Here is a 13668-nt window from a genome sequence, read left to right on the forward strand (position 1 = left end):
ATTCAGGGATTCTTGCTCTCCATCCAGGGGCAGCCCAGGAGAGAAGGATTCCTTCTATGCCTCTTGACTCCCATCTGTAGAGTTTCTTGAGGACAACAGAGGGCACGGGAGAGTGCTTCTTACCATATTTACTCAAATCCGAGATGAAGTTTTTTTCCCCCCATTTAACAGGGTTGGAGACCAAGCTGCAGATGATGTCCCCACCCCAACTCATCACCTGCTCTCCATAGCCCCTGCTGCCTCTCCTCTTGCCACTGATAAATGATAAGTGGCAGCGGGAAGAGGAAAGGCACCAGGAGACATAGGCACAGAAAGGCAGGTGGGCATGGGGGGAAGAGGGGCAAGTCGCAGGAGGGGCAGACACTGGGGTGTGCAGGCACTGGGAGGGGGGGGGGAAAGTAGTTGGGGAAAGGCAGCAGGGTGCAAGGGGCAGGGGTCAGCCTGCCCACCTGCTGTTGCTTGCCAACCCTCCAATAATTGGATTCTGTACATGAAAACTTATAACACATTTATAAATGTTCTATATACAGAATCTAATTATTGCGGGGTCACCTTCAAATCTAAGTCATTTTGTACTTGGGTAAATATCATAGTTGTCCATCCCATTCCCTTTCCTCTCCCCCAAGGTGTCTTGGGAATTGAAGCACTGCAGGATGCTGGAGGACCAAGCAACTCCCTATCATGTTCTTTGACTGGAGAGCACAGCTACTGCATGTTGTCTCAGTGATTCTGAAGTGCTCCAACAGGAAGGTGTGGACATACAAGTCTGTATGGCACTGAAGTGCTCCAGATTTGAAGCATTCCAAACTGGAGTGGATTTGGAGGCATTTCAAATGCACATCTGTCCATGGCCCTTGACTATTATATATCTACTGCATTTTACCATGTAATGGGTTTGTGCCTAACCTGCTGACTGCAGTTAACATTCCCCAACTAACTCATGGTTGTTACTCAGTCTGTAGTTATCCTGCGATGAGATATTGTAACTTCATGCACAAGGCATTGAGTCGTCATAATTATCTACAGTAATTTTAAAGAAACCTTGTCCCTTTTCAATTTTCTAGGTAAAAGAAACACAATAATTGTGACCTCTGTAAACTACCTTGTTAGTAACCTGAAAATTTACAATTGTAGGTTTATGCTTCTGCGTTCCAAACCAGTGATATATTGCTGAAAACAGTAGATGTACTGAACCTCTAAACTGACTGAGAAGAAATGTATTCAATTACCTCACTTCATAAAACACCAAGAGGCTAACATGTTTGATCTTATCTTCTTGATCATCTCTTGCAGGTCAAAAATCAACAATTACTCTACATCAAAGTGCTCAGACAGACCTTGTTATTTAGCTGGCAGACATCATTGAAATGTAAAGGTTCCCTTGTTTAATCTTTCAATTTGATGAATAAAACTTCACTCCTTTTTTTCCTTTTAAATTGAAGAGTGCTTACAGAAGAATTAAGGTTCTTATAGGGCTTTTCCATACAGACTCCTTAAACATGGGACTGCAGCTGAGGACATAAGCCCTACTCACTCACTCTGTGTGAACAAAGCTGGCAATCAGACAGCATAGACAGCTTGGGAGTAACAGCCCTGGGTATGCATTTAAGCAGTGCTCTTCAGCTCTCTGTCACAGGACAGTCTAAGATCAGTCCTGGGGTGTGCACTCAATGGCTGCTCTGAACTACTCAAGGATGCTCCAGGAGTCAGCAACCCATATCTGTAGAGTAGATCCAGCCTGCTAAGTGATTTTATCCAGCTCGTGAAGCTGGAATAGCAGTGGCAATTTGGCAGCAATCTAGAACAGGGGCATAACTAGTCATTACTATGCCCTGGGTGGCGATGGTAGAAAGTGCAGGGGCAGCAGCCAGAGGTTTGCTGTTGCAGGGGTTGAGGAATGTCATCTCCTTTTTCACTGCTGATGCACGTGTTGAGCAGCAGAACTTGGATGAAGCATTCCTCTCTATGGATATAGCCAGTTCAGGAAAGTTCAGACCTGAATACCAGTTAGCCCGGGGGACTGGTATCCAGGTCTGAATGCCCAGATTCGTCTAAATGAGGTGATTCCTTCACTCGTATTAATGGGTCTTCAGTGTTTCTCCACTCACTTGCATGTACCTGGGCCCTATTCCCTTATTCTGTGTGATCTCCAGGATCTCCTGGATTCTTTCCCTGTAACTTGTGACAATTGTAGAATTTCCTGTCCCTCTGAGGGAATTGTGGGAAGGATGCTGGAGGACTGACTATCTGTGCTCAAGTGATCTTGTCTGTGTGCTCACTGCAGAGTGAGTAGTTTCTAGCCTGACCTAAAACATAGGCTGCGCTTTAACTCAAATCCCCTGTTAAGTAAACAAGCAAGGATTCAAAACCTCCAAAAATATGTGCCTGGGAGCTACAAAAAAGGAGATTAAACGGGAGTGTAAACTCCCAAATCATTAGACCGTGCTAACTGTAACATCTATTAGATCCATAACATCAATGAGATAGAAAAGAAACGTTAACAGTTCTGCTCTTTTTCTCGATACAAGAGAGTATAATTTGTGCCATCATGAGCGTCAGCGTGATGGAACATGCTAATTTTCTGTTTAATGCAGCTACCTGCACATTGTTTCAAAATTATTGTTATTTAAAGAATGTACCACTGGTTCAATATATATTCAAAACACCAAGTATCAAGTTGAGAAAGAGACATATCCAACTCTCTTTCTATGTTAACAAGGGCTTTGGTAGTATTGCATACATTTGAGCCATTTAGTCGACTCATGCTCAGCAGACTGGTGAGTAGAAAGCTCTCTGAGATAAGCAGCCATTCTGTAGATGCGCACTGTCTTCACATGGATCCTCTGGGGAAGGCACTACAGCCAGAACTGCTAAGCATTATTATTACTGAGACTAATGCTTTTAAGGTGTCAGATTTGATCTACAACAGGGTTGAGCCTAACGGGTTTTGCTGGACACAGGAGTTGACTAATTCTAGTTTGTACTTTATTTCTCTTTATTCTTCCTCACTGGGAGTCTATTGCACTGTAACCATCTCTTGCTTTAGGCCTGATAGCCAATTTTGCCCTTTTCCCTGCAGTTCGGAAGCAAACAGACCACAATTAGCTTTTGTCACGGTCAGTCCCAGAAACCTCACAGGAAGTCACTGATGCACCATTCTGCCCAACCTCCAATACTGAAAATATCACCACCTTTGCACCAGACTTCTTAGCTTTGTTAATGGGATCTGAATCTGTCACTAAAATTGCTGAAGCAAAATCAGCCTCTGATTACAAAGGTCTCTCAAAGAACCTGCTTGCTGTTTTTAGCTCACAAAGAAGAGAAGGCTTCAATAAAAAGGGTCTATTGTGTCATCATTGAGGCATCAATTGAAAATTACCTTAAAGATGCTATTAGCTCTTTTTTATATAAATAACTACGCTGCAGCTGACTTTTTGTATTGTGTTTCCTGAATGGCCTCAGACAGTCCTGATAAACACGCATACTGCTAGAGAAATGGACACTCATTCAAGAAAAACAAATGCAGTCCCATTCTCAGAAGTGGCCTCTGATTTCAAGTCCCTTTGTTTTGGGGTGTCTGATTGGGCCCACTTTGGTCAACCCCAAGATGGAGGCCATTTTAGAAAACATGACTGTCAGGCTCTATGGTAGTTTATGTGCATCCTTTGCTTAAGTGAGGTAATTTCTCACTGTACAGAGAAATCCCTTATGAAAAAGTATTGCAATCCACAGGGGTGTCACTGCTGTGTTTGGGAATTCCTCTAGAGCACTCTGCAGTATCTTTTAGCTACAGTGAAATTTATCTGGGAAGCAGCAGAGCTGGACAATAATATTCAGCATTACAGGCTGAACTAGAATTCCTTTTGGCTGCAGCCTTCCCATCATTCACTCCAGCAATGGGCCTCTGGAGCCTTCGGATTATTATTGTTCAGGAAGTTTTGGAAAGTGCTCTACTACATATGAAAAACATTATTTGAGTTTTGGGTGCATTTCAAAGCTTTTGGTTCTTAAACCCCTTGCCTCATCATGGAAAAGTCAGAGTGAGATCTCTATTAGAAAATCATAGTGTTTCTATAGACTCTCTTAACCAGCCCACACAATTTAATGGAGACTATACAGTGCTATGGGATGGTTCAGAAACCCATAAAAAGAAGATCACTATTTCTTAAACTGCAGCTTTTTAAACAAATTTCTATAGGGCCCCCATTGGTTTATTCCCTATTAAAAACTAAAGGGTTTTTTCATAATTGAGGCAGGTCCTGCATCTATTGTTCCAACCATCAGAACAGCCATTTATATATTTTTTTCTCTTGAACACAAGATGTCTAACTGGGAGTAGGGGAATAAGTGAAGGGAGAGAAACAGGCTCCATGGAAGCACCTGTACAGTCCTAAGACTGCAAAAATATTTGCCCATCCTCCCATGGGTGTTTTGAAACTCAGATGATGTTTTTAATAAAGCATTTCGGGATCCTCAGGTGAAAGGGTCCTAAGGATACGATGGTATCGTTCTTCTGCCATCACATTATTTAAGGAACAACAAATGAAATTCCCTGTAATTTAATTGTCTTGGCACCAGTTACCATAGTGCCAAACCACTGATGACAATACCTCAGTGTGATTTCTTTAAGGATTGCCAGGGATGCCCATCTTTCTCCACCACACATCTGCTGACCTTACCTCAAGATACTGATGCAACAAACGCAAGGCCTGGTCTGTGGTATTGAAGATATTCCGCCAATCAAAGTCTGCCATGCCTTCCTCTCGGCTCTCTGGGGAGCCATTATGGAGAAAGTTGATCACATATTCAGCAGTTAAACCTTCATTATCCAGTTGTGTGTTCAAGAAGGCTCTTACTGTGGGGTGCTTCAAAGTGTCCTAGGGAAACAGAATTGTTCTCATTCACATCACTTCTCTTGACCTGCTTTAGAGTAGAACGCGCAGCTCTAGTTAGAAAGGTTCACCCTGCCTCTTTATCGTGAGGAAGGGTAGACTTAGGAGTTTTCTCTTTAAAGGGACAACTAAATATTTTAATTTTGGGAGGGGCTGTTACAAGGAATGTATCTTTATTTGATTCTTGAGTCTATCTCCTCCTTACCGTACATGGAATAGGTGTGTCCCACAGGCAGAAAAAAGTGCTTGCAAAGAAAGCCAATCAGCCTTCCCTGAGAGAAATTACTTTTCACAGCTAAAGCACAGAAGATACTTTACAGTTGACACTGGCCTTCGAGGGACTAATCTGAAAGAAGAACCTTGGAATCTCTTCCTAGGAGAGACTGCCAGGAAAGAGCATGGCTACAAAACTGCCGTCCCAGGCTGTGAGCATGGACCTTGAGGCTATGGAAACCTGGATTCAACTTGGAGCAACTCAGAGACTACTTCATATTGTGTTTGGAACCAGGCCAGTTGGGGACATGTAGAGCACTGGTAGGAACTGCACTGACATGCCCGTGGTATGAAAGCTCGCCGCGCATGCGCCACAAAGCCACAGGGGGATGTGGCTGCACCCCGCTTGCTCCAATCAGGGATCCACACACGCAAAGGACAAACTCTCAAACCAAAAAACCCAGTGACCAGAAACACTGTCTGCTACAAATATCATGCCTCCAAACACACTTTATAAACTGAACTCTCCTACCCCCATATTAAATTAGGAAGCTGCTCTAACCGCAGTTCCCCATCAGGGCATAACATACTCGGATCATGTTTAGCTGCTGGCTGTTTTGAAAGAAATCCCACAGCTGAGGTCCCACTTCTTCCCAGGCTTTGGTCAACAGTCTGAGGCGCCCAAGTTCCTCAAAGGTGGAGTTTGCCTGAGGCATTAAACAACAGAGAAGAATATCAGTTTGCTAATCACATTCCATGGAGAGACACGTCTGCACAGACAGGCTGATGTTCACTGCATACGAGGACACAGTGATCCAAAGTTTACTAATATTTTAACATTTAGAGTCAATATTTTGACAAAAATATTAAAACTGACTCTGGTAATGGAGCACTCCATAGAGTGTGCTCATCATAAAGAGGGGCCAAGTCAATGCTACAGAGTTTCATTGGCAGAATTTTTGCTGGCCTACTGCTGCCTACATTGCTATGTGAATGGAATATACACATACAAAAGCTTTTGCTAATGCTATCTATTTATTTATGTAACTTACTGTGAGAGGTTGTTTTGGCAAAAGATGCTGAGCAGGGCCATCAGCATAACTACTGAGCATGATCTACTGCATGGGACTAGGATTCTGGGAAATGTGCAAGGAATAACAGACATTTGAAGCAATGAGTTTTCCAAATTGTAGTGGGGTGAGACTTGGAACATGCATCCCTCGTTCTTTGTCTCTTCCCTCCTTGCTCCCTTGTCTCTGACTTAACCTTGTTAACAGGCATTTTGAGTTTTGCCCAGGGTTTGAGTTACACTCGGACTCCTGGGGGAGTCTGCAGCGGTGGCAGCCGGAAGGAGCCGCCTGAGCTGCTTAGAAAGGTGTGGGGCGGGCTGGGGGCTCTCGTCTTTTATGGGGGGGCTTTAGGGGAGCTCTTAGCTCTTATGGGGGGCTCTCATCTCTTATGCAGAGGCTCAGTCCCCACCCCCCCAGACTCTCCCCCATATTTTGAACCCTGGTTTTGCCACCTGGAATCAGATGTGGATATGGATGCATGCAAACTTTGGGCAACAAAAGCTACCTTTGCTGGCAAAACTCTGGAGTGTAGACAGGCCTCCCTGAATCCGTGAAGATTATTCTTGTTTTTAACATAATTCATCCCTCATAACTGAGTGTTTATATGCTGTATGCTGAACATTCTAGGCATTAAAGCAGGAGGAATTCCGGGAAGAACAGGTCACTAGAGAAAGATGGCTAGTGAAGAGGTAGTTGGTTAAAATAACGGTTAAGCATACAGTAGAGCCTCTTACATTTTTCAGTATTTGCCTTACAGCAGGAGAATCAGGAGCAAAGAGGATTTTTCCCATCAGCAGGGGCTTTGCAACACTCCAGGCTATTTTGGTCAAAGGGTTTGATTCCATGCGCTGGATCAGTGCATTACAAAAGGGTGCTACAGGAAAGAAAAAGGGGGACAGACTTTATGTAACCGTATCCAAGCTCTATTGTTCACAAGATCCTGCAGGGCCTTAGGCTGCCTAGATAACAAATACAAATCAATTTGACTTTAGGATCTGAAGAGGCTCAACAACATTTTGTGACTTAGGTAAACTGCCATGCTGGAGCTAAGAGGCAGAATAACACTATGAGAGCACCATATTTTTATCTATGGGACACAAATGATAAACTGGGCCAAGTAGATTATACTGTGGTGAAACAGGAGTTTGGAAGCTGCAGCAGAGTGAATTCTACTGTTTGTTAGCTGTCCTATTCATAGGACATTTTGGATGGCCAGAATTGTCCACCTTGGGATTTCCTGCACTTTCTTCTGAAACTTCTGGTTCTGCCCAAAGTCAGACTCAGAAACCAGACAAGATGAATCAACTGGCTAATCTGTTATGGTAACTCCTGTGTCCTGCACTTATACATGAAAGGTTCTTCTGTCAGCTCTCCTTCCTTAGGTTTTTCTGTTTCTCATGTGTGAAGCATAAACATCCAGGCACTGATTTTCCAAATCAACTGCTCAAAAAAATTACTCTGGAGAAAATCAGAATTTGTGCTCTGTAGCAAAAGCTATAATCTCTGGGCTTGCAAGATGTGACGGGAAAACTTACTGGTTGTGTTGTCATAAAAATGAATGGATTCCTTCTTGGTGGATTCAATCCCAAGAAAGGCCTTGTAGTTATTATCTTCATACCAGTTGAAGGAGAACACTCTGGTACCACCTCCCTCTGGGTAGCCACAGAAAAGATCAGACAAGGAGTTCATCAGATGGCCTAAGGATGCTGGCTCTCCATCTTGGAAAAATGGCTGCATAACCTCCAGAAGGTCCTGTATGCTTGATCTCCTGGCTAGCTGTAGCAAAATAAGACTTCTTTAATAACAACAAACACTCACAGAAATAAACTGTCTGGGTAGGAATTGATTGTGCCCAGAGCTACTGGTGATAAGCATTAGGTCCCACAGGAGACTTCCTTTTGATTCCTATCTTGGCAACAAGCACAATTTCACTTCTTATACTTTCATGCCCTTACCAATAAAGGTCTGGTACCATTGATGTTTATACCCTACCTTTATGTTTGGGAAAGCAGAGGGCAAGGATGCATTTGCCAGGGAGCATCACTTCCTGATCATTTCACAGATGCAGAGATGCAAGCAAGAGATAGGGGAGACAAATGGGTGGACCAGACAAAGGCAGAAAAGAGCAGAGCATGCTTCTCTACCAGAGCACTTACCTCTCGCAGTGCTTGAAACACATCAGACAGCACTATCCCCCAGTACTGCAGGTCAATACCTGCTGAGTTACTGTCTAAAACAGTGGGAAGCTGTGAATAAATTAGAAATATAAATGAGAAAGGCTTTACTGCCCAGTCACAGTATTGGGAACAAGAAGTCCTAATATTATTATTATATATCCCCCTTTAGCTCAAATGCTTGAAGTCTTTTATCAGAGCTGAAGGTAAAGAGTTTTGTCCCGGCTATACAGAGAAGTTCTGCGGGGCCTCACACCAGTTACATGCGAGTGTGTGTCTGTGTATACATATGTCAGCCTGAGTAACTAATTACTCTAACAATGGGTTGATATGGTCACACCAGCATTGAAAATACAGCTAAAGGTGTATTGATACCTGGGAGCTGCATTTATTTCTTCTGCTACACTGGTAGCCAGTACAGGGAGTCAGTTAATTCACTTCAGAGGATCACCTTTGTACTGGGGGTTACCCTGTGGGGCTCATGCCAGTTGTATGGCACTAAGTAGCAATCTTGCATTGAACTACTTGGTCCTTCCTCTCCTTCTTCAGATAGCTGTTTTCTTTGGCCTTGCTGCAACATATAAAACTTGGCCTTTGAAACAACTGCACTGTATACCCATTCATCTCTCAGAGTCCACACTATTTCTTTCAGATGGCAGGAAGCATAGAAAGCAGAAGCAAGTTGCATTCTGTATAGAGATGACAGGAAATCACAAAGGTAGCAGTTTCATAGAAAACATGCTTGAATACTAATATGTCAGCTACAGTGAACGGAGCAGCTGGCTATCAAAATGGCCCCCAAGTTATTTTTTTCCTGATGCCCAAAAGAAACTAGGGATGGGTAAGACTGTGAAACTCAGGAAGCAACCTCTGTCTGCTTGTTCTTTTACAACAATGAATCACATCTAGCAAAGCAAAAGAAACAAACAAAAAGCTAGCAGGATTCTTTATAAGCAAAACACTGCCCATAATAAATGCACTATGTGGAAACGGCTTTCTAGACCCAGGAGAAAGTGAGAGAAATATCCGGCCTCTCCACACTATACAAAGCCAGTTTGCATGTGTTAATTCCTGAATGCCACTGCAAAATGTTTCCAGCATGATGCATCTTATATGATTCACTGATCGCAACAAACTCTCTAAATAAAAGTGTTTTACAATGACTGAATTGCTCAGTGGGAGGTAAATTCTGATCCCATCAACAGCCTCCTGCATTTCAACTGCATGGGGGTACGACAGACTTAGTGGAAGCTATGTGCAGTCCCACCTCGCACCCTGACTGGCACAGAGCATCCCCCTGCATCCTGTCAAGAGCTGTAACATTAAGTGGGATGTTCAGGTTCACAGGAGATAAAAACAGTATCCTTAGGAAACAGATGCCTTGAGAGCAGGTACAGCCCTGGAAATCTCACTCATGCCATTATTGGGCCAGTCTTTTCTCTAGCCCAGAACTTGCATTGAGACAGAATGAAGAATTCTCACCCATGCCCATTTTCATTCGCTTTGCACAGAAGTGCAGGGCAGTGGAGAATAGCACGCACAGAGCAGGGCTGCCTCAGATTAGGATAGACGTTGTCACGTGATTGGTTATGTTATACAGGTGTAATTGTAGGACTGTCAAATTGTAAGGCAGTGAAGACAAATAGAGCCCATCTCAAATTCCTAGATATGTCTATATAAGCAGTTTCATGTTAATCAACCTGATACAAGTCTGTGCTTCATATGTATGTGAATAATCCACTGAACCCAGGTTTACTACACACGGAGCAAATGCAGTGACTTGTTCAAAGTGGATTTTGTGTTTCACCGAGTAATTGCCACTGTACTAAGTAAACCATATATTCCCCTTCAGCTGCACTGAGGTATTAAAGAATGTTACCTTTGAGTTTACAGCTTGAGCATATGAAAGGAAGCAAACAACACGGTGACCACCAGACAGCCAGCTGCAATTACAGCACCGTTCCAGAAAGAGGCTCACTTTCCCCACAGCAGTGGGCCAGAGAAGGAGCTTATTATTCTGTCTACATTTTGCTTTCAGCAACGTGATTTCCTTTGACTCCTGACAAGGAGCCAGAGGGATATTTGCCTGTATATAATGGATAGAGAATGTATGTTGGGGGGGGGGGTGAAGGGAGGTGATGGGGGAGGTATTTATGTGCATACACATCTTAACTTATTATTCAAAGATTTAAACAAGAAACAGAACTGGATTCAGTTTCATAGATGGGAAGAACCACATTTCAAAAGTACCTGGAGTGAAGAGTGTTTTTATAGACAGCCACTCTTTAGGGGTAAACAGCAGCAACTGGGGGGAGTTTAGACTTAAAAGGGGAACCTTTATGCTTGAGAAAACTCAAATGTATCAAACTTATTATTTATTCATTGTAGGAATGCAGGGAGGCTCCCAAACCAGTTGAGAGCCCCTCTGAGCTAGGCATTATATAAAGAGGAATCCATTCAGCTGATGCCCTGGAACTACAAATCCACAACACAACTTTGTGGATGAATCTTATCTCAGTAAAGGAGACCCCACAACCCCTGCCTAAACATGCAAGCTTTGGGCAAGTCTGGATTCTGTTCCACACAAACTTTGGGCCTCAGGTCTGTAGTGATCAGTGGGTTCAATAAACACAGGCACACAAGAGTGAGAAGGATTAAGCAACAAACTTCAATTGTGGAGCTGTAAGCAAGCTCTAAGGGTGTTTTTACATGTGCTCCAGAGGTCGACAGGGTGCTTTAATTAAAGCAGCTCTGAGAGCCACTCTAATTAAAGTGCCCGAAGTGTCTCATGTATCAGTGTCCCCTCATTTCAAAATAGTGGCAGGAGTGCTTTATCTAAAGCTTGAACATGCTAATTAGCATGCTCCAGCAGACTTGATTAATTGAGTCTGCTCCGACGTACTGTAATTCCAGCATCAGGTTAGCCTCTCTGCATGTGTACAGGAACCTTAGGAACCTCTCTAAGTTATGATTTCTATCACTACAAAACCCAACTTCCTCTTTACAAAACCCAACTTTCTCATTCCCTTTCCTTCATGTCTCCCTGTGTTTCAATTTGAGCAGTGGCTCCCTTCAGACTTGTTTTTTCTTGCTAGCTGAGGAGATAGCATCAAAGTCCCCAAAACACTGTAGCTGAATCTGAAAAGGTTTGGTGCTGCAGTGCATATGTTCATCTGAACTTGGGCTAAAGATACTGTGGGTATAACCCTCCAGTCGTTCTACTGCCATTTTCAGCAGGCATGATGCACATGCAAAGAACAGGAAAAAAATCAACAGAACTTTTTCGGGCACTGGATTGTGGCATCACATGGGATCTTGTCAGTGTTGACTGTACTGTGCAGGCAGATCAAGTAACTAAAAGGGCACAGGATATTGAGGGCAGCAAAATACAGCACCATTCCTCCATGAAGGCATGAAATGTAGGTAGGTCACCAACCCAGTAATCCAATGATTACAAAGGGAGAGAAATAAAGGCTCCCAGCATCCTCTGCTCCCCTGCTCTGTACAACTCAAGACAGGGTTTAGCCCACAGGCCTAATTAACTATCCGAGCAAAAATTAAATGTCTGCTTGGAACTTGAGCACTATAACAAAGTATTTTCAGGAAAACGAATGCCAATGATAAGCTAAAAAGCCTACAAAAAACTAGAACTCTTGGTTCCAAAATGATACCTTTTAATAGACCAACTGGAAAATGGCAAGAAAATAGTCCTTTTTTGCAAGCTTTCAGGAATCAAAGTCCCTTCATCAGACTCTGGGAAAAGCGTAGATGGTACAAGATGGTAAAAAGTCCCCATAGGTAGGAAATAAACTTCATTTTGTCTCAGCCCAACACAGCTACCAAGTACACCCCTGAAATGATAAGCCAAAGCATACTCACCAGCCGGAAAAGCTTGAAGAAATCAACATTTGCATACAAGACATCTTCTATTCTCTGGAGGCTCCCCTGGGAGAGGGCACACATTGCTTTGTGCACAGCAGGCAGACCTTTTCGGCTGCTGAAGATAATGAAGCGGTCAAGTAGCATCCTGCTGCAAGCAATGTCCTCCAGAGCCAAGTCAGGGACTCCATAGGCAAACTGTAGCCAAAAGCACATTTAATCTTATTACTGTGGATGCTTCAGTCTTCTCAGTGGCAACTAGAGACATGTACTGAAGACATGGCATCTTGGGGGTTATAATTAGAATCTACCAAGACTGAGGGATGATACAAGCCATGTGAAGGAACAGCCCTTTAGTGACCAACAGTGGATATCACATGGAATCACCACCCCTTTAGATAAGCTTTTCTACCCTGACTGGGTACATCCTATGTTGGTTTCAGATTCTTGCCCCCTGCACTCTAACAGGACTTGTGTCATACCCACACAACCTCCTGGGTTGGGATGCATGGACTGGACTTCCATAAAAATGCCAGTCCCAGAATTAGGAAAACCTTCCATATAGTTCTGCATTCTTATGCGAGTCAAGCCTATTCACGATGCCTATTGACTTGCCAGTAGAAGTCTAATTCTATTTTGATTCTCAAATCTGAATCTTCTTCACCAAACACTTCCACCACAGACTGCCTCCAAAGCCATAACCCAACACCATAGCACACAGGCATACATCTAGACATTAGAAAATCCTTTTTAAAGTACAGTGGTTATTTAGCAACTAGAAATTATAATATAAACAGAATAGCAAAATTATTATTTCAGTGTTTAACTTCTAAGGACCATGTTCATTTATAGAGACACAAATGTTAATACTGAATAACTCCACAGAAATAACCAGAGTGATTCTGGGTCTGTACTAAGCACATAGGGCCCTCTAGGCCTAGAATTAAGTCATAGTTATATTAAAGGTGGGATTTATGAGATACAGGAGATAATATGGGGAAATAAGTTCTATCACTGGCAGTTACTCATAAGCTAATATTTCTAGTCTATTTAATAATACAGGTAATTTGTAAATAATTAAAACATTATGAAGAGCTTAAATATCTGAGATGATCAGAAACAGAGAAACCAGACCAGACTCAGTGCTGAGGCAACTTGTTGAAACTGAAAGTCTGCACAAAGTAAGGTTAGCTATGGAAAAAGCAACTGTAAAACGCATTACAAATTTTAGTCATCACAGATCATACAATGATTGGACCAATGCCGAGGCAGATAAGCCTAGGTATATTTTATATTTCTTCTCTCAACATTTATCTTGATTGAATTAAGATGGCACTTTAGAAAGTGGAACATTAACCAAAAGTACACAACTGACTTTATACCTACAAGCCTCTTTGTCTGTCCACAGCTGAGATTTGCTTCCAGAAGGCCTATAAAGAT

The 13668-nt window shown here is 42.8% G+C and overlaps 1 protein-coding gene across 1 annotated transcript in view; it reads right to left on the reverse strand.

Moving 5' to 3' along the window:
• The window catches only part of ABCA4 (ATP binding cassette subfamily A member 4), a 109282-nt gene that overhangs the window by 76305 nt on the left and 19309 nt on the right, over nucleotides 1-13668 (reverse strand). Inside the window, exons 6-11 of the mRNA XM_006021864.3 lie at nucleotides 12229-12426; nucleotides 8332-8421; nucleotides 7711-7951; nucleotides 6910-7049; nucleotides 5696-5812; nucleotides 4680-4877 (exon numbers count right to left, since the gene is read on the reverse strand). Of these exons, the coding sequence (XP_006021926.1) occupies nucleotides 4680-4877; nucleotides 5696-5812; nucleotides 6910-7049; nucleotides 7711-7951; nucleotides 8332-8421; nucleotides 12229-12426 (984 nt within the window). The remainder of the gene's footprint in view (nucleotides 1-4679; nucleotides 4878-5695; nucleotides 5813-6909; nucleotides 7050-7710; nucleotides 7952-8331; nucleotides 8422-12228; nucleotides 12427-13668) is intronic.

The sequence above is a fragment of the Alligator sinensis genome, unplaced genomic scaffold (genome assembly GCF_000455745.1).
Source record: "Alligator sinensis unplaced genomic scaffold, ASM45574v1 scaffold199_1, whole genome shotgun sequence".
NCBI classification, from domain to species: domain Eukaryota; kingdom Metazoa; phylum Chordata; order Crocodylia; family Alligatoridae; genus Alligator; species Alligator sinensis.